This window comes from Nothoprocta perdicaria, unplaced genomic scaffold (genome assembly GCF_003342845.1).
Source record: "Nothoprocta perdicaria isolate Ctin4 unplaced genomic scaffold, notPer1 scaffold_200, whole genome shotgun sequence".
NCBI classification, from domain to species: Eukaryota; Metazoa; Chordata; class Aves; order Tinamiformes; family Tinamidae; genus Nothoprocta; species Nothoprocta perdicaria.
The window spans coordinates 524,924-546,898 of NW_020455206.1; the positions used below are offsets into that span (position 1 = coordinate 524,924).

Here is a 21,975-nt window from a genome sequence, read left to right on the forward strand (position 1 = left end):
TGGGATTATTATTACATTCATCATATCCTCATCTATCTACCCCACACCTGTCTCTGGCTTAATTACAACCTTGATAGACTGTGGAACTTCCCTGTCTAGTTTGTAATGATATTATGACAAAGTGATAGGCTATCTGATGTCAACAGCATTTCATATGCATAGTGTCATATGTCTGTAGCCCATATCCTCAGCATCATACCTAGCTGCTGGGTTGCGCTACTTATTCCCAGGCTTCTGAAATACTTTGAATCCAGCAGAAACATTGAAGTTCTAATCCTGTGGTCTGGAATATCCAAAATACTGAAAGCTAAAGCTTGGAGTTTGACTCTTCTTGTAAGGTAAAACTAGCTACAATAAAGGTAAAGACCTTCCGTGCAGGAGACAGAACTTATTCAGCGCCAGGCTATGACAAAGGAGAGGACCTCCATTCTAGCCTGGGATCAGTATCCAATCTCATCACTTCTTGCTCTACCAGTCTCCTTGATTATCAAAGGTATTTGAAAAACCACCCCTTGACACAAACCACCTAACAACCCTTGAGCAAGACAAAGCTTTCTCTTGGACATTTCCTTCCTGAGGAATGGATGAAAATACACTTGAGAAAATATTAGTCAGATAGCTGAATGTAGGCCTGTAGGTAATTTTGAATAGAGGAAAAGAGAAAATGGCCAACCTGGAGAAAAACTCATAGCAAAGGAGAAATAAGAGTTTCCTCTGGATCATAGAATCATAGAATGCTTAAGGTTGGAAGGGACCTCAGAAGTCATGTAGTCCAACCCCACTGCTCATGCAGGGTCACCCAGAGCACGTGGCACAGGGCTGCATCCAAGTGGATTTTAAAGATCTCCAAAGAAGGAGACTCCGCAGCCTCCCTGGGCAGCCTGTGCCAGGGCTCTGTCACCCTCACTGTTAAAAAATGTTTTCTTAAGTTCCTGTGGAACTTTTGGTGCCTCAGCTCATGGCCGTTTCCTCTAGTCCTGTCGCTGGCCACCACTGAAAAGAGGCCCCCCCCTCCTCCTCACTGCCTCCCTTGAGGTATTTATAGACACTGATCAGGTCCCCGCTCAGCCTCCTCTTCTCCAGGCTGAACAGACCCAGCTCTCTCAGCCTTTGCTCATAGGGCAGATGTTCCAGGCCTCTGATCATCCTCGTAGCCCTGCGCTGGACTCTCTCCAGCAGCTCCACATCCCTCTTGTCCTGGGGAGCCCAGAACTGGACACAGTCTCCAGATGTGGCCTCACCAGGGCTGTGTATAGGGGGACGATCACCTCCCTCAACCTGCTGGAGACGCTTTTCTTAATGCACCCCAGGATCCCGTTGGCCTTCTTGGCCACCAGGGCACACTGCTGCCTCATGGTCATCTTCTCATCCACCACGACTCCCAGGTCCCTCTCTGTGGGGCTGCTCTCCAGCAGGTCCACCCCTAATCTGTACTGGTGTCTGGGGTTATTCCTCCCCAGGTGCAGGACCCTGGATAGAGAGACCAGGATACAGAGAGCAAGAGAGCTTGCTAGCCAGGATGCCTGCAATTTGGCATGTTACCATGAATACTCATCCTTAGAGATAATGTAGATAAAGTTATTTCATGGCTCTCAGGACTATCTCCTTTCTCAGGAAGGTCAAAAGCAGTTATCTGCAAAATGTAAAAAGGTATTTGTCAGCTAATCAATTATACAGGTTAGTCACTAGTCGTGTCTCCAATAAAAAAGAGTGAGCAGTATGTGCTCCCTCTGTCACTGACTAGGACATTGTCAGCCCCGTTTGCTATGACTTAAGGTTATCTTCCCATCCCCTGTGAGGCTGGTGAGCTGCATGAACTGTCTGCTCATGTTTTAAACTGTGATACTGCAAACGCCACAGGCTTCTACAATCTGTTTTACATTCCCTTGTTATTTGATGTAATGAACTAGTAGAGAGGGAGTTCATTGTTCTGGTCTTTTCTGTCATGTTCACCCAAAGTTTTGAGAAAAAAGAAATGCTAGAATTTTCAGCCAACAGTGGTACTTGCCACACAGTGCAGGAGTGATCGCTAGTGGCATATGTGTCATCATTTACTTTAGACATTTTTTCCCCTCATTAATCTGCTATGAAATTACAGAATGCAGATCACATTAAAATTATTGTTTCCTTTAAGATAAATTTTTAATTGTGCTATGTAGAGTAGTGACAGCACATGGATAAGAGGCATATCCTGGCTCCTAGCATGCCAGCCTGCTAGCCTACTGGAATGCAGGGTAGCAGATACCACCAAAGCCACAAGTTCTGCTAGGCTTCCCTTTCTTTATGTAGGGAGGCCACTTCCTGAGGTATTTGGGTACCTGAAAGTTTCAGAGAGTGACCTCAGAGGATTTGGAACAAAATCTTGTTGGAAACAACGGTTCCCTCTCATAGGTTTGAGTTTTTCGGAGGGCTGAAGCTTATGGAATAGCTCTTCTCTCTCCAGAGCAGCACAATCAGTCTCTGATTCTCCTCCAGGCATTGCAAGGGAGGAATAGTAAGGAAGGAATAAAGCGCCTTTATTCATCCTTACAATTGCCTCAAATTTAACCATCTCAATGGTTTTAAAGGTTTAATCTAATGTATTTTTAAAAACCTCAGACAAAAGATATTTAGGAAATTGGCAATAAGTATAATATGACTGACAGGTTTCTGTGCACTGATAAAATAAAGGTATTATTATCTTTCTTGACTGATTTGTTTATGTACAGTATGAACACACTACAGCAAGTGTTGTTTTTATCATCTCTTTGTGCTAGGATTATTAACACTTTTGCTAAGTCAATTATTTCAGTGCAATTGGAGCTTGCCAGCAGTTAGAAAAAATCCCATGAAGCATAAGGATGCTCCATTCCTTGTTTTTTGGGAAGCAGAGTAACTGGCATTCAGAAAACAAAAGAGGATTGCAAATCTGTCTTTTGCCAATTCTATCTGGAAAAATCCTGCCAGTTTTCTTGAGCACTTCCCAGCCTATGCTCAAAGTCTGGCTGTCATGACTCTTCTGGATGCATTTTTATGTAGCTGACAGTGCATAGAATTTTTTGGACTATTTGTGACTTTGCCCTGGAGGACATGAAAAGCTGCTTTTGGCATCTCCAAAGGCATCTACATTGTTCAACATCTTTAATAATGACCCAAATCATGTTGGATGTGACAGGGCCTTTGGAAGAAGCAAAGTATATTGCAGCACAATGTAGGTCATCTTTTTCTTAATAGGAAAATGAGCACTGGGGGGTGACTGGTACAAGACCAAACAGGAAGGGAAATTGAGTTGCTCAAGATGTGCTGCTGCAGGCTGAAGCACCATTTGGAGATGCGTCATTCTGACATTCAGTGATGGTAAGATGTAAAAGGAGGAGAGAACAAGGACTATTTCCCTTCTGGGATCGGCTGTGGACCTGAAGGCAGCAATACATGGAAAGGACAGTAGGCAGAAGAGATATGTGTGAACCTTCTCATACCTAATTTGTCATGGACAGGATGGAGACCTCTACCCTCATCATAAAAATCACAATGCGCAGTTCCTGCCACACACCATTTTTTTTCTGTACACACAGTCCATTTTAGCACTAACACTTCATCCTTTGACCATCGGAGGGGAAGATATAGACATATTCATGACAAGTCTCAACTTGTTAAAGGCATAGTGATAGAGAAAAATCCAGGCAACAACTGTGTGGCTGCTTTCCCTGCTCTTCCCTGGTGAATGTTACTAGTGAATGTTATTCTTAGAATGCTTTGTGCTGAAAATAAAAAATAAAACAGGCTTTTTAAGGCACATAAATATGAGATAAAGAAGATATGAGACCAGCTCCTTTTTTTTTTTTTTTTTTTTTTTTTTTTTTTTTGAGCCCTGGAAAGGCAAGGTTTTATTCTTTTTTATTTTATTTTTTTTTTTAATAATTCAGCACACTGATGGTTTCAAATCACATTCTTATTATAGATGGGGTTTTTAGCAGGAACACAAATTTGTTTTCACTGTCCAGTTGCAGAAGTGAAAACTGAGAATTAAACAGGGAATTGATACTGAGAGAGGATGAATTATACTGCATCATTCCAGGTTTTGCTGCTCTTCCTGTCCCATGAAAGATAATTCCCCCTCAACTTTACATTGTCCTCAGATTCTTGGGGACAAGTATGTTTAAGTGAGGTATATATGTTGTCTGGTACTGTGAGGATGTCACATTGTACCTTGTTGTGCATTACTTCATTTTGAGCTACCTTTCTTTGGTTGCAACTGCAAGAACTTCTCCTATACAGCAAAGTACTTGCCATTTTACACATATGAAATGACTGCAGTATCTCTATCTTATCTTTGTATCACTTAAACCTTCGAAAGAGATAGTCAGTCAACAAATTAGCACCATGGCAGGTGGTTACTAACAACACCTGCCTGGTGGAAAGGTCATTTCAGACTGGTGGACTGATTTAATACCTAACCTTGCTGAGGGCCTCCAAAATGCTAAGTATATCTGCGTGGCATACTTTATTATCATTACTGTGATAACACATTATCTGTAGAAATCCTCACCATTGTTTTTGTTGCAGATAGAGGCATCAAAGCAAATGTCAAGCTGTAAGATATATTTCTGTGTCAGATACACATCTTAGTCAAGTGATATTTACTCTCTGTGAATGGTAGCGGTGAATTTTGTTTCCTATGGCCAGGCTCAGGTAGTTAGCAGCACTTCTGCATTCTCCAGACAGAGATGACATAAACAGATTTTAATTTTCTGTGCAAGACAGTGTGGGGCTGTGATGGTGGGGAAAACACCTTAACTTAAAAAGCCATTTTCTGATTGAATTAATAATTAGATTTCATGGTGTCTTTCGAGACAGGGATTTTGCTTCCTTTTAAAAATGCAGTGAAAATTAATCAGCTCTTTTGAGCTTCAGGACGAAGATGCACAACAAATATTCTGTATAGATGGATGGACAAGTACATTAAGCATCCTCATTAGATGGTACAGGGAGCAAGGAGGCTGAACATATTCTAAGAAACTCTACATAAAAAGATGGGAAGGGAATTGTGAGTGAAAGTGGCATTTCTGGTGATGACCCAGGAGTGGTGAAAAACAATTTGCACTGACTCTTTTTACAGTGTTTCATCAAATGATGTTTAATTTCTTTGATGATAATGAAAGTAGAATTTAAAATTTCATTCTTCATCGATTAAAAATGAAACCATAATTTAGTTTCTGCAACCACGAAATGAAAAAAAAATTTTGGCTCATGTGAAAATACTTAATTTCAACCTTGAAGTTTCAACCCCTTGAAGTTCTTCAAACATAAGAAAACTTTAAAATTATGTTTCTAAGCAAAATATTTGAATATCCGAATGTGTAGATTCCTTTTTTGTCAGTGCCCTAAAATCAACAAATATTACACTCTTTCTGGTTGATCTGAAACACCCTAGTTTTGATGAAGAATCTTTCACTCGGAGTGATTTGCCTAACTCTAAGGGACTGGTCCTGATTCTAAATAATATAGGCGTTGCAAGGTCTTTTGTGCACTCTATCCTTGTTTCTTTCTTAACTTGTCAGGCTGATGATGGGTGAATTCCTTGTCTGGTGGATTTTCAGTCCAGGAATCAGTCCTTGTCGCCTGGATTTTCTTATTTAACCTCAGTGGTGCTAAGTACTCTATGAGGTCATGTTTACAGCTCATGGACAGAAGAGATACAGCAGCAGCAAAAATGTCATCCTTTCGGATAGAAATGTGAAAATACGAAGGTAGAAAGCAGGCTCAGCCTAGCTCCTTGCAGCTGCTCCTTACCAGACTGGCTTACACAACCAGGAATATTGCTTTTTACCAAGATGGATGTTTGGATTTTCTAATTGCAAGGTGGTGACATAAACAAAACATATGAGATGCACTGCTACAGGAGAGCAGTGAGTAGGTCCAACTAAAGGCCCTTAGTCTCACTAGACATAACCATACGTGAATTTTGAAATTCAGTTGGAACCGCAGATGAATCTATTTTCTCTGTTAGGCTTCTTGAGTAAGTAAAGCATGAAGTTACATACCACAACAAATAGTAGTTTTCCAGAAATTCAGCTAGTATGGGCTGGGAAAAGGGTAATCCTACAGGGCTGAACTGTGGGAGGTATGCTCTGTTGATCAGTAATGCATTTTGTAAGCTATTTTATTTGTAGCTCTTGACATTGTTCAGCAGGCAGCTATGTGTCCCAGTCAGTTGAAAAGCGTATGTCTGAAGAGAGGGGCCTTGGGAAGGCTTCTCAGTTCTCTGGTCAAGGTGCATACCTGATCATATCCAGATTACAAATCAGAGTGAGACGTAGAGATATCCCAATTCCTGCTTTCTGCAGGCTTATTTTTGTGAAAGAACTGTGGAGACTGAATTGGAGAATATACTCCAAAAGAAAGCTGAAAAAAGTCTGTCCAAATCTGGATGGTGAGAAAATCAGAAGCTCTGGTTAACAGGAAAGCTAGCTAATAAATGCTTAAGTTTCATGGAGGGAAAAAGAAAGTCTATTTTTTGCCTTAAATAAAATTACCTTTTTTTTGAGGTCTAAGTAAAAAAATGTTCTAAATCCTGATTTAACTCTGTGTTAACTCTCTTTATCACTTAATTCAGAAGACCTTTTGCAAAGCATCATTCTGTGTGCTGGAGAGGTGATTTTCTACAGAGGTTTCTAGGAGAATGCCATTAAAGTCACCATCATTTTCCATTTTTCTGCTTCTGACTTTAACAAGATTGAGCATCAGAGAAACTTGGGAATAGGGAGGGAGCAGCCAGAGTTCAAACTGCTGTGTTTTATTCTGTTTGCAGAGATCTGTTCTTCCCCTTTCCACCTCCCACTTTGTCAGAGCTTTGTGGCAGCTTATAGAAAATGGCAAAAACAAACCAGAATACACACATATACCAAAAAAATCCCACAAAAATGTTTCTCTTTTCCCTGCCAAGCTAAAAAATCGACTTTGGTATTCACAGTGCAGGTATGACAAATGCATGGTTGTGTTGAGATCATCTTTGGGGAGATGTAAAACCATGTTTATATGTGTGCATTCACAGAGTGATTTGTTGGTTTGATTCCTCAGGTCGCGAACTGGCAAGCACAACCCTCCCGGGATACCCTCCTCATGTCCCCCCTGCTGGACAGGGCAGCTACTCCACTCCGACACTGACAGGAATGGTGCCTGGTGAGTCTTCAGAAGAGGGGAGTGCAGGGAAAGAAGCATTTCAGAAAGAAAACTTAGCACTTTATAAATCTTCTGCATTGATTCTAGTACAAGACAGAAATATTACCGGGATGGAAGGAGAAGAGGAAGTGTAAAGCAGTCTTAAGTAAAGAAAGACTGGACTCTCCAGCACTAAAATAATCTAGCCTTCTGACTACCAATGCAAGTTATTTGCTCTGGGATGCTGCAAAAGCCTCCAGCCTTCCTTGTATGAACCCTGGAGATGCTTTGATCTGGATTGTGCCTAATTTTTCCCTTTTAACATAGACATTGTGATAACCAGCCTCTTCTCTCCGAATGTTTTGTTTCTCACAGTGCTAATTTTTCATTGGCAATTGGTGGTTAGGTATGGCCTAACTTTAAATGTCTCAGAGCAGAGTTGCAGCAAACTAGATGACTCCTGAAAGAATTTTCTTGTTTATTTACCTATTTTTATTATTTCCTTCTCTCTTTGGAAGCTTGCATTGAGATTGAGATTGCAAGTGAGATAGCAAAGGCTGAGGGATGGGAAATGCTTCAAAGTGCTGCTAGCCAGAGATGAGGGGCCCTGGGTTTTTATGTAGGCAGAATGAGGTGTGTATGAACATCATATAATCTGCGCAGTTACGATGAGCTATGGACCTGTGTGGGGTCCATGATCAGACCATGATGAGTCCATTGAGATGATATCATGATGCTGGCAGAGAGTAACTAAAGGATAAGGATATGCATTGGTGGGAGGAGTGAGTTTTATTTACACGTGGCACTGGATGTCAGATCCTCTCAGAGATCACCACACTTCCTTTAGTTTGAAAGAACTGTGGGGGTATATCACTAACCTGTGACCTTTGATAGTAACCTGACAGACACACATCTTTTCTAGGGGAAATATTCTGAGACTCTACAACAATCATGAACTGAGCCTCTAGTATCATGTGATTTGAAAGTAATCATAATGTGAGGAACTTTCTTTCTCCCATTTTTTTTCTGATACTTAAGGATTTTTGAACCAGACTTCTTGGATTGGGCAAGATTAGAAAGTTACTTAAAATAAAGGAAAATTTTGTATTTAATTATATTTCTCTGGGAGGAGAAGATTGAGGAAAAACATTAAGAAAGTAGGAATTGATCATACTGATTTCTTTCAGGGTCTTCGCTATCAGTATTATGTTCTCTAAATTGTGTTCCATTAGATTGATCAGGAACTAAGAAATAAAATCATTTAAAGTGTGTACTACAATTAAAAACTAGACATAGTTTTTAACTAAAAACTAAATCAGGTCTTAGGCAATGTGGAAATTAAATTTTATTAACAGAAAACATTATCTGGAAGAGCATTGCTGTAAGGGTTCTAGATGCAAGTTATATGAAGTAGAGTAAATGTGAACACCTGAAAGCAAAGCTTGTTTGAGAAGGATTCAAGGTTTGACTGTTGTTTTACATTCTTTCTCACAGACACATACCTATATGGAGTTATTGGTAGATTATTGCAGGTCAAATCCTCAGGTTGATTAGTCTTCCTTCAATGCTGTTGCCAGAGCCTTAAATTAGTTTAGAGGTTTGTGTTTCTATTCAGTTTGTAGCATGATTTCAAGTTGTATTTACACTCTAGAAGATTACACTCAAAACATGTCAGTTACATCAGTTTTAGGTTGACTATGAAGGGTGAAAGGATTCTGATACTAAAAAAAAAAAAAGAAAAAAAGAAAAAGTCGAGCCATGATAAATACTTCTCCTTTGGTATGAACCTTATGCAGACTCCAACTGCATGTTGGTGATGTAATGTACATCACCAGGCCCAATCATGGAAACTACGATTCCGATGACTGTGTGCCTTCTTGTCTGAAGCTCAATTCTCTGGTGAAATACCAACTGAGGATAAATGAGGATGCAGCTGAGGCACCATAACTTTTTGCCAGAGAGGCACAAAGAAAGGTCAGATTTCCCTGGTGTCTGAGCCATGTCACTTATACTTTGAAGTTTTGCAAAAGCTTGAGGAAGTTTCATACGTAATCCCTTGTGAAGATATCTGTTTAGAGGCTTTAAAAAAATTCTGTCGCAATTTCAACTTCTTTGAGAGTGACTTTCACTGAAAATTCAACTGTGATCCCCAACTCCTCACCAGCTAAGGGGGACACTTGCAGTTTATTCTTTCTGGGGATGCAGGAGAATAAACATATTAGCAGTCATGAAGTGTCCAGGAATACCTGAGCGACATGTCAGAAATGTAAAAAGACAGGGCTTGACATAGCCCAATAAGAGGAAATACAGTGAGGATTCAGTGATATAGGCTCAATTGAGTTGATTTTCCTGGGTAATAGATTTTATTTTTAACTACACATTGACTTGTGTGACCCATTATATTGAATAACTGCACTGCTCCCCTCACTAGTTCCTTTAATAGCAACCTTCTGCTCCAGCTACTGTGAAGGTCATCTGCAATTCCTTTAGGTTGTCCTTCTCATTTAAGTAAGAATTTGCTAACTAGCATCCAAAATAACTTCTCAATCCTTACTCACTTCTTGACATTTTCAGGACCAGTTAGTTTCAGAGGCATGCTGGGAAAATGACACTGCCTCCTTATATATTAGCTCACAAGTAGTTCACTGATAAAGTCTGGTGCTAGAGGCACATTTACGTTTGTATTCTAAAATGACAAAATGCTGTGCTCTAAAATATATGCAGGAAGAATATTTATTTTACCAGTTTTCAGGGATTCACCTCACAACCTTTTCTTGTCACTTTTCAGAGCCTTTTCTAAAAATGTGCATTCTTGATAAGATATGTAATTGTTAGCTATGAATTAGTTTGTAATTAAGTAATTCTAAGAGTTATGTGCTCGGAGACATGGAAGAAATGTATGCATGATAAGACATACATGATATTTTGTTGCATGCTTATTTCTCCTGACATTGTTTATGCTACTGTAAATAGCCAAGATCCTGTAGCATCGTTGATATTTGTAAAGAATGTGTGCATGCAGGAAAAGGAAAACCTTTATGCCATTTGGGAGTTTCCAATGGGAGCCATGTGGATTTTGCTTCTTTCTCTGTCCTTCTTCAGCTTCCATGATCTTCTGTCTGAGCAGGAAAGGCTTATTCCCTGCTTCCACCAGCTCTATAGTCCTTTTTATTTCTCCAACAAGAGTATGGATGCAGAGGAACATGATCTCACTACACCTCTATGCCTGTCAGAAAAATCATTGTGCATGCTATTATGTTTCCTCCCGTTCTTCTTTACAAAACCTAAGCCTTAAAACATCATATAGGACGTGTGGCTCATAAAGATCTGTGCTGGCCCAGATGATTAAATAATCATTTTTCTCTGAGGAAACAAATGAAAAAGCACATCACTTTCAAACCAGAAAGATCTATAGCTTCCATCTAGCATGTGTTGTATGAAAGGACAAGATCAGCCACTCTAAGCTGATTTTGCCCTGGAAAGGGCTCTTGCCCATGCTTGTGCTTGGTCTTTTTACTCACAAAGTCCTGCCTCTTATTTTATGAGATAAACAGGTGAAGCTGGCAGGGTTCACCTGCAGCAATTCTCTTAAAAGAACATCTTTCTATGCCTGTAGGTTAGACATGGTACTTCCCTATGAGGGGGATGTGACCAAGACACAGTAAGCAATGAGGACAGTCTTGCTCCAGTCTTCTCTTCCTCAACCCACCTGATACGTAGTTTCTGTGCCTTGTGTGCACTCCTGACCCATTCCCACTTCCTTGATGGTTCAGAGTAGGCAGTAGTCACACTGCTGTCCACAATCCCAAAAGAGAGTGTGTAAGGGAACAGGTTGACTAGGAAATACAGTATGTTCCTGCTTGAGAAAACCACTCAAGGTTTTGGGGGTTGGGTTTCCACACCAAGAAGCTTCTATTACTATAAATTAATTAGGAGAAGATTATGCTTATATATTCATTCTTGTCTGTTTATTTATTCCAGTTGTTGTATTAGAAGTGCTCAGACGACAGCCCTTCTTATTCTCTGCTTTTTGGGCTTATTTTTTTTTTCCACACTTTTCCCTTCTGCTCTTCTCTGGGGAGGAGTTCTCAGCTCATCTCTTATGTTTTTCTTTCCTTGGACTGTCATTCACATTGTCCTCTTGGGGCTCTGTGCACAGGGTGACAGGAAAGGGTAGACTGTCCGGAATAGAGATGCTGAAAATATAGTCATTAATGGGACTCTCGAAACCCAGATGTCCTTTCTGAACACCGGTAATTTGTTTTTAATGAAAAACCATGCAGTGACCCTGAACAAATGAATTTCCTTTATATGAAGTCTATGTGCAATTACCCGACTAAAGGAACCTGAAAACAGTGTCATTCAAAATGGGACTTCAGGAAAAAAATAAAAGCATAAAAAATAGTAATAGTGCCATTAGCCACCTTTTATCTGGGAAAGGGTGCTAGTTCTAAAACACAAAAGAGAAAAAAAGATGATGTTAGAAAAGAAAAAATGTAATTTCCCCCTGTGGTTAGCTATGAAAGTTATATTTGGGACAGATGCTAATGCAGAGGGAGAAGTTATGACTCTTCTCTCTCTTTAGCTTATTTGTCTAACCTAAATCTGAAAGAAAACACAGCTTCCCTCTCAACAATCTTGAATCAAAATTTTTAACTTTTATAACTGGGTAGCTGTGACACAACTGTTGTATCACAGCTCAGATCAAAAGGCAAGTGTCAATATTTAGTAGATTCTAAATAAAACCTGTAGGGATTATTTTATTTTCACAAGGAGCCTGAAAACTTAAGTTAGACTTACTATCATTAATTTTTGTTACTTGTTCTGACTTTGTGTACAAATACCACATTCATCTGGGCTTTGTGATAGCATTTTGTAATCTCATGACATGCAACAGCAAATATTTGAAAGTAAGTTAGCTGGAAGTTAAAAAGCTGGGAGCTTTAACATTTAAAAGCAGGAACAGAAGAAGAAATTACAATAGGTAGCATAGTAGATGAAGTCAGGTGAAGACAACCTGAACCATATTTTCTTCTGATTTACAGCATAAGGTTAGAGGTTTTTGGTTACTGAAAGGATTCCTGATTTACACTCATGTAAGTGAGAAGAAAATCAGCTATTAAAAGAATGCAGCAAATGAGGAAGAAATGCATAATATTCCTCTGTAGAAAATCTGTAAAGCCTCCATGAAATCTCACAATGATTTCTGCCTCACCTGCTTCACACTCTGATTTGTGTCAAGGATTCTTTTTTTCTGTTCTAATTATGGTCACTTCATTGCACCATTATCATGACTTTTTGCAACTCCATTATGCAGTGGACTTTACTGTATTTCTATTACTTGAATCTACTCCCACTATATGTGTCAACATATGTGAAGATGAAGGTTAGGTTTTCATCATGGTGATGAGTCATTAGTAGCCTTTTCTCATTAATCTCCAGACTATAATCTCCACTGTCATGACTCAACTGACTGATGTTCAACACTGGCAAGCAGCTATTGATGTCATAGCTACTTCCCTGGACCAGAGCATTCTGTGAAATAGAGTTTGAAGTTGGATTTGTGATCACTTCTGAGAGAGATTCAGCCTTTTGTAGAACCATGTCTAACCTAAAGGTGACAGGAGACTGTTCCCATAGACATCTCTGGGTAATCAGATGTTGCTGCTTGTGTGATCTGCCTTCTGTGTCTGCAACCTTTGTGTATGTCCAACCATCCCAGGCAGCTGTTGGTGTTTAGCTGATGCTAGAAATTCAACTGCAGAACACAGAAAAAGCAACAAAACTCACTGACACTATCATTGATCTTAGTACTTGACAGGGTCAGTCTTAAAAGCTTCCTCCATGTTCTGCACAAAGAATATATTTTTTTTCGGGAGGTACCATCTCTAAGGTCTATAGGGCTAGCACTTGGTTCTTCCCTGCTCCCTCCGTTCTGAAGGAATATGCAGTGTTGTCTGCACATTCAGGCTGACATCCTAGCATGCACAGCAAGGATGCTTTTAGTGTTGCTGAGGCTACGCCAGGCCCCTCACACCCTGACTCCCAGCTTGAGAATCCACTGGTCTGGTGTTCTCAGGTGGTGAGTGCTCATGATGCTCCTTGTCAAAAGAGGGACCTTTATGTATTCAGCTCCAGTGGAGGATGAGACCTTTGACTTTCTATAAGAGACAGAAGCACACTAAAAACAGATGTTACTTCTGAAATATACTGTGTTTTCTATGAGCAGCTATAGTCTTAGATTCCAGACTGAGTGCTTGGGTAGCTTTCCTAAAATTAATCTATTGTTGTCTGAGATCTTGTTTTTCCTTATGAAAGAGTTTGCAGTTCATTCTATGAATGACATGCATCTCAAACCCAGCCACCATCCAGAGCTCCCCAGAAAAAGGCTCATTCTTCCAGGTGCTCACAAAACCACGTCACAGTTTCCACTGATAAAACTAACAGTCACTGCAAAGGATAGAAAGTATTGACAATTTGGTCAGGGGAGTCTGTCTTTCTGGTGAATCAATGTATTGTTTTTACCACATGTAAGACTCTATAAAGCTGCCTCCCTACTCTTCTGTAATCTCGAAAGACGAATGTTAGAAAAGACTCATTGCAAATTATAAAGCAAGTAATGTGCCACTGCCAGTATCTTAGGGCAATACCATATTGCAAATAAACTGATAAATGATTCCTTTTATTAATAATGAAACAGATAAGTATTTTTTCCACTGCTCTTGTATATCTTGAACAAGCAGCTACTAGTATTATGGAAGTCTAACAGAACATGCTGGTGTTCATCTTACAGGGAAGTAATTGCTGCACTTGCATAGATAAAAAATATGTTATTTTAAATATGATGTTGTCAGATTTCATTAAATTGATTTAGAAATTATGCTTGAAAGACAGCAATGAAGTGAAATGTTTGAGCAGGAAAAGCCAAAAGTCTATAGATCTACTGTTCCCAATTATGTCTCTTACAGACCAGATTCTCATCCAGAGTCAATTAATCCAGACCCCCCTGACATCCAAGGCACTTTCCTGCTTTACACCATTTGCAAATGTAGTGTCAAATGTTTCACATATGATCAAACTAGTCTATTCTGGGCTGGTTCACTTTGCCCCAACCATAATTTCTTCCCCTTCCCTTTAAAGAAGAACATTATGCATATCTAAACATAAGTAAGCATGGCAAAGTGTGTATAAACAACAGGTTCCATATTTAGAAGTGAGGAGAAGGAGAAAAAACATATTGTATTGCTCCACTCTTTGGAAATTTCTATGCATTTGTAATAACAAAATTACCATAATTTGCTCGTTAACGCAGCTAGATCAGTCAAGCATTGTTCCAAACATGCAGAAGCTGCTTCTCACTCTAGGTCTGCCAGTGAGTTAAGCACAGGGAGAATTAGCATGCAAATAGCCCTAATTCGGCAGCCGAGCTGTCAGATTTACATTCAGTGGCTTGTTTCATTTGAAATCCCTGACAGGAGCGGTTTATGCAATCCCACCCTCAAGTAGATCCAGGCAGAAGAGGCACCAAGGGGGCACTTCCTGAGTGACAGTTTGGCTAGTTTCAGTCAAATAGATCAGTCACATCAACTGGTAACAGTGTACAGCTACTCTGGGGGGTCTGAGGGGGTAGGGAGAACATGGCAGGTTATGGTTTCCAGCCAGATCTGGCCACCGAAACTTACCCCACCTTATCAAAGGCTTGCGGCACAGAGTTTCAGGCTCCTGCAGCTGACTGAACAATTTTTTTGAAGCACTGCTTGCAGGATAAAGGAGTGTTTGAAAGGGATTTTTTAATGTTTGGGTATTGATTTTCAAGTTAAGTCGCTGCTTGCTGGAGGAGAGCATCTTGCTGGGGAGTATTTAATGTTGATGGATGAAAAGTTAGTCTTCATAGCTATTTCTTCTTGTACTCTGCCTCAACCTGAGGGGATGACCTTCATCCTTAAGAATGAAACTTAGCCATAGCCAGCAGTAATATAAAAAACCTGAAACTTAGCCAAAAATCCAGTCTTGCTGGAAGACACATAAAAACAGAGATTTGGAGCTATTCAGCTTTGTTCATTCACACAGAGAGCTTAGAAGAAGGTGGAGTCTTCTCCTGTCTTTATGGGTGCTGCTGCCAAGACAGAAAGGACTGGAACTGGGCATAATCTTAGACAGTTAGAGCAGTTGAACCATAAAAATTTCAGCAGTGACCTACCTTCAGCTTTGTCTAAAATATTTTTCAAAGGAAAAGGATCAGCAGTGGGATATCTGAAAACTTGCAGGCTTCTGAAGTTACTCCTTGAGTAATGAAGATTCTTTTGATCTTTGTTCAGGTCTGGAATTATAAATTTAATGAGGACCTGGTTTAGCAGGCATGGTGTTGAAGGGCTTACATATGAACTCGATGATCTTGAAGGTCTTTTCTAATCATGATTCTATGACCTCCTTCATGTTAACAAAATATCTTTATCAAGCTATCAAAATACGTATTTTTCAGATTTCAGAATTCTGATTTCTACATTACAATTACTTTATTGTGGATCATAACATAATAACTACTTCCATTATTAATTAACTTACTTGCTTGCTGGTGATGTGTAGCTGGAACAACTGACCGTGTGTATCAGATGAGCACAGGGACAAACTTTACTCCCAGCCTCACATTCTGCAGCGGATGTATAATAGTACTTTGCATCATGAGCGTGTTTAACTTTGGCTGGTAGCCGCTGCCATTCATATCCTCACTTCTTAGTCTATCTAAAATCCCAAAATGTTGTGTACTGATGTCCAGAATAGGCAGACATCTATGTAGGAAGGGAACATAGTGAAAAGACAAATTCCTCCTGATCATTACTTGGAATGCAATGGTCTGTGCAGTTGGGTTGGGTCGTGGCCCATTTTGTGGAGGGAAATAAATCTTTGTTAATGTAGTTCCAATATGGTTGCTCTGTGGTAACTTTGTTGTATTAAACACCTTTGCGTACAAAAGTTTAAAGTGCATAGCTAAAACCCATGTGCTTTCAAATAATTGCTGATGTAAATCGTTTTGTCTTCCTGCAAAGACTGGGTGAGGTATTCCATAAATATGTCAGAAGCAGCATTAAAATTTTATGGCAGGCAGCACGGGTCGAGAATAGTACAGTGACTTCACAGCAAGGTACGTCCACCTTAACCCACAACTCATTAGTCATTGATGGGATTTCTCTGCTTTGTAGCTTCTTTGAAATGAGGTAGTGGTAAAAAATCTGCATGTTACTGACATTTTAAATACTAGAATCTATTCAGAGCCATTAAAAAAATAAAAGCATACATCTTTGACCAGGCACTAGTTAATATAAAAATAAGAGAAGGAGGAAAGGCTGTTCAATTTCTCTAATTATATACTAAAAAAATAAATATAAAAAGCTAAATTGTTGCAAGCTAATTGGCAGCTAATTGATGTGATGGGGAACTTTGGAGAGATACTTGATCATGATCAAATGCATGTCCCACCGGCAATCCTGCTGGAAGAAGTGGCAAGTGATTGTCATAGGTGACTCCCTGCTGCAGAGCACAGAGGCACCGATCTGCAAACCAGACCCCTTATCTGGAGAGGTTTGCTCCTTGCCAGAGACTCAAATAAAGCATGCTACAGAGAGACTCCCATGGCCAGTCCAAGAGTCTGACTATCTGAGCAGGACTAGTCTGCTGCTAGATAGCCCGCTATCTAGCAGGACTAGTCTGAGTCCTGCTGCTGTTTCACGTGGGTGCTAATAATGCCAGGGGGAAACTGTCTGACATTAAGTGAGATTACAGAGCCCTTGGGATGGCTGTAAAAGGTACGGGAGCCCAGGTCGTGTTCTCCTCCATCCTTCCAAAGAGGGGAATGGATTCAAGAAGGAGAAGATAAATATTTGAGGTCAACAACTGGCTGCGCCACCGGTGTTGGCAACAGAGTTTTGGCTTCTACGACCACAGGACTCTGTTTGATGATCACTAGCTAGTGGGGCATGATGGGAACCACCTCAGAAAGAAGGGAGATGTGAATTTGCCAAAAGACTGGCCAACCTGTTAGGAGAGCTTTAAACTAAGCAAGAGGGGAAAAGGGTGTGTCACACAGACAGGGCAGTCAATCCCACACAGCCAAAGTCAACGAGTGTCCAATGGCGTATGGTAGTGGGGAAGTATGGATAGGACATGATTATAGAGGGTCCTCTTTCATCCCTCCTGGGAAACGTGCAGGCTCGATTACCTTCCTGACGTCTTACACCAATGCGTGAAGCATGAGGAATAAGCAGGACGAACTGGAGATCTGTGTGCTGTTCCAGCATCATGATCTCATAGGAATCAGGAAGGCTATGTGCTCTTTAGGAAGGACAGGCTGTGAAGGTGAGGTGGTAGAGTTGCTCTGTATGTGAGAGAGCAACTGATATTGCTCTCTCTGTGAGAGAGTGGAGCTCAACCTGGGAGTGGATGATGAGGGGGTGGAGAGTTTGTGGGTAAGGGTTAAAGGGCAGGCCAACGTGGGAGACACKGTGGTGGGTGTCTGCTACAGGCCACCTGACCAGGAGGAGGCGGCTGATGAGGCCTTCTACAGGCAGCTGGAGGTTGCCTCACGGTCACAGGCTCTGGTTCTCATGGGGGACTTCAACCACCCTGATATCAGCTGGAAAGACAACTCAGAGAGGCACAAATAGCCCTGGAAGTTTCTGCAGTGTGTCAATGACAACTTTTTGACGCAGGTTGTGGAGGAGCCAATGAGCAGAGATGGGCAACTGGACCTCGTACTTACAAGCAGAGAGGGACTTGTTGGAGATGTGAAGGTGGGGGGTAACCTTGGCTGCAGTGACCACGAGCTGGAGGAGGAGGCAGGGCAGTAAGTAGCCTTGCCACGCTGGACTTCAGGAGGGCCAACTTTAGCCTCTTCAGAGACCTGCTGGGAAAGACCCCGGGGGCTAGGGCTCTAGAAGGAGCAGGAGCCCAGGAAAGCTGGTTAGTTTTCAAGCAGCATTTCCTCCATGCCCAGCAACAGTGCATCCCTGTGAGCAAGAAGTCAGGCAGAGGGGACAGGAGACCTGCGCGGATGAGCAGGGAGCTCCTGGCAAAGCTCCAGCAGAAGAAGGCAGCATACAGAATGTGGAAGAAAGGACAGGCCCCTTGGGAGAAATACAGGAACATTATCAGGGAATGCTGGGATGCTACAAGAAAAGCTAAGGCACATTTGGAATTAAATCTGGCAAGGGATATTAAAAATAACAAGAAGAACTTCTTCCAATAGATTAATAAAAAAAGGACGGTCAGGGAAAATTGTGCTGCGTGAAATGGTGGATGTCATAGCTAAGCTGCTCGCCATCATCTTTGAAAGGTCATGGAGAAGAGGAGAGGTGCTGCAGGAGTGGAAGAAAGACAATGCCACTCCGGTCTCCCAAAAAGGCAAGAAGGAGGACCCGGGCAACTACAGGCCGGTGAGCCTCACCTCCATCCCTGGAAAAGTGATGGAACAGCTCATCCTGGCTGCTGTCTCCAGACATGTGGAGGAGAAAAGGGTGCTCAGGAGTAGCCAGCATCGATTCACCAAGGGGAAATCCTGCTTGACTAAACTAATTGCCTTCTATGATGGCTGGGTAGATGAGAGCAGAGCAGTGAATGTCATCTATCTGGACTTGAGCAAAGCTTTTGACACCATTCCTCACAACATTCTCCTGAGCAAGGTTTAGAAGTGTGAGATAGAAGTGTGGTGGCCAGCGATAGGACTAGAGGAAATGGCTAGGCAGGTGATGTCTCTGAAGACCTCAGAGTTTGCCCTCGTGAAGCCCAAGGTTGCAGTCACTTTGCTTCTTCCTCACAGGATCCTGAACTCCACCATTTCAAGTCATTGCAGGCTACTTCCAGCTGCCTGTAGAAAGTGCTATTGACTTCCTCTTTTAGGCCAGGTGGCCTGCAGTAAACACAACAATATCTCCCATGTTAGACTGCCCCTTAATCCTTACCCATAAGCTGTTAACTCTTTAACCACCTTTAGACAGAGTTCAATACATTGCAATTGCTTTCTGTCACATAAAGAGGAACTTCACCTTCCTGGCTTGCCTATCCAACAAAGCACACAGCCATCCATGCCAGCACTGCAGTCATGTGAGCTCTCCTACCATGTCTCTGTAACTGTAATGAGATCATGGCCTGGTGACCACACACAGATGTTCACTTTCTCCTATTTATTCCTCATGCTGCCTACTAAAAATTTTTGAAACATGTATGTTAAAGTTTGGGTGATGTTTACACATAACACAGTTTATTCAAGGGTTGATCAATGAGTAAAGGATATTGCAGATTTTATCAGTATGTGCTTTTAATGAGTATATTTTTACTGATGGATAGTTATAAGCAATCTATTACCTATTATATAAGCAATATATAAGCATCTATTATTTCTATAAGCATCTATCTATATAAGCAATACATAAGTTATATAAGCAATCTATTACCTAAAGATGCATTAATTGTTTATATAAAGTAATATTAATGTAAGCTATGCCCAAGATAAGTGAGTAAAAGGTAAACATATCTGTGTGCATCTGTAGATGTTTTTATGACTCTGTGTGTACACATGTTCTGTACACATGTTCTGAACTTCCATATGCATGCTTTTGCTTCTACACACTGAGTACATCTGGGAGGAAATAGTTGCACACCATATTGTTCTACATATCAGAAAAAAGGGGGAGAATCGAACAAGTAATTTGAAAATGAAACTAGCTAAAATAATTGGAACTTCTGGGTGGCAGAAGGCCAGAAAGTACAAATGTCAGTACATTTTAAATAAGCAGAGATACGGCAGAGATATTTCTCTCTGATAATACCTACAAATAGAAACCACTGATATTATATAAGTGTGTGTGTGTGTGTGTGCGCGCGCGCGTATATATATATTTTTTTCCTTTGACAAGATTCACTGATACATGTACAAGTAGAATTACCAGCCAGCAAAACACGTGCAATTGCATTGGAATGGAAAATAAATGTGTCACTGATACATTAAGGTTGGAAAAGGGCTCTTAGAACCTAACCTGTGTTATCACATTGAGGGACTTTTGAGCAACATTTATTTTTTTCTATTCAGTCTTAAACACTTTAAAAATCACCACCATGAGCAGGCTTCTGCTCCCTGGTGGAAATGTGTGTAATTAGCAGCAATGGCTGTAAATAGTTCACTTGCTGCAACAGGTTCAAATGTGTCCCCCTGCAATAACACAGATGTCACTTTCCCTTACAGTTGGTTCCTGAGGGGAGCTTGGGTTATACAACACATGAACACAGAGAAGTGCAGGCTAATGTGTCCAATGTATTTCAAGTCACCAGGCCCTCAAATGCATGGACATAAGTGTGCTAGCCTGTTAACTGCAGTATGATTGCTAATTCCCATCAGATCTTCAACCCATTGGTGTGACGAACCAAGTTCTTCAGAACTTTGGCTGAGGCTGCAATAAGCAGCCTGATTTTCAAGGATTCTGATATGGGTCAGACAACAAAGCCATAGCTACTTTGTTCTTCAGGGCACCTGCCTTTACCTAGAAGCAGACCTGTTCATGGCTAAGGGTTTCTAAGCACTCAAGTGTCATTTATGAATGTGTTGGACTAATGGGAACAAGACATATGTCCCTGAAGAAAGCAGGATTTTGCAACCTGCATCATTTAGACCTTTTAAGCAGATAGCTGCGGTGGTGTTCTTAGCTAATTAAGCATAAATGGAATAGGAAACATTCTGAGGTTGTAGTCAGCAAGTTATTCTTACCATTTTTAGAAGAGAAAAGAGATTTAAGAAACAAAAGGTGTTTTATATTTGCCAGTAGTTATGAATTGATTTTTCTAATTAGAGTATTAAGTATGTTATATGGTAAATGCAAAATTCTGCTTAGATGGTTGATAAAAGTAATTAAAATTTTAGTAGCATTTTCTTTTTCCCTTTTTCCAAAGTACAGCCCAGACACTAATTGATTGTATCGCACTACAAGCACTACCATGGATCTCATGAGTCACTAGGTGTTAGTTGACAATCAAGCCTTTTCAGTATCTAGTAGTTCTAAGGACCCTGTCTTGGCTAGAGCTGGCTTAAATTTATGACATTGTTTTATGACATTTTAAATTCAATGGGCAAATAGTTTCACAGAAGCACAAGATGTTTAAAGTTGGAAGGGACCTCTCTAGAGATTATCTAGTCCAACCTTCCTGCTCCAGCAAGGACGCCCAGAGCACGTGGCACAGGGTGGCATCCAGGCAGGTTTTGAAGACCTCCAGAGAAGCAGACTCCACAACTGCCCTGGGCAGCCTGTGCCAGGGCTCTGATGCCCTCACAGTAAAGGCTGTCACATGGAGACGGAGACATGGAGATGGAACCTCCTGTGTTGACACTTGTACCCATTACCCCTTGTCCTGTCACTGGCCACCACTGGGAAGAGCTTGGCCCCTTCCTCCTTACATTCCCCCTTCATGAACTTATACATGTTAATCAGATCCCCGCTCAGCCTTCTCTTCTCCAAGCTAAACAGGCCCAACTCACTCAGTCTCTCCTCATATGAGAGAGTTCACCTGCTGACAACGCTCCTCCTGATGTAGACCACAATCCCATTGGCCTTCTTAGCCACAAGGGCACTGCTGACTCACGGTTAACTTGGTGTCAGCCAGGACTCCCAGGTCCCTCTCCGTGGAGCTGCTCTCCAGCAGGTCAACCCCTAGTCTGTACTGATGCCTGGAGTTATTCCTCCCCAGGTGCAGGACCCTGCACTTGTCCTTATTGAACCTCAGGAGGTTCCTCTCTGCCCAACTCTCCAGCCTGTCCAGGTCCCTCTGGATGGCACCACAGCCCTCCGGAGTGTC

The 21,975-nt window shown here is 41.2% G+C and overlaps 1 protein-coding gene across 7 annotated transcripts in view; it reads left to right on the forward strand.

Annotated features, from left to right (window-relative positions):
• The window catches only part of PAX5 (paired box 5), a 142,642-nt gene that overhangs the window by 102,341 nt on the left and 18,326 nt on the right, over positions 1–21,975 (forward strand). For 4 of the 7 annotated variants that reach the window (XM_026038067.1, XM_026038068.1, XM_026038071.1 and 1 more), the window contains one exon: positions 7,060–7,161. The exons of the other annotated variants lie outside the window; for them this stretch is intronic. In XM_026038067.1, coding sequence (XP_025893852.1) covers positions 7,060–7,161 — 102 coding nt within the window. The remainder of the gene's footprint in view (positions 1–7,059; positions 7,162–21,975) is intronic. 7 annotated transcript variants of the gene reach the window in all.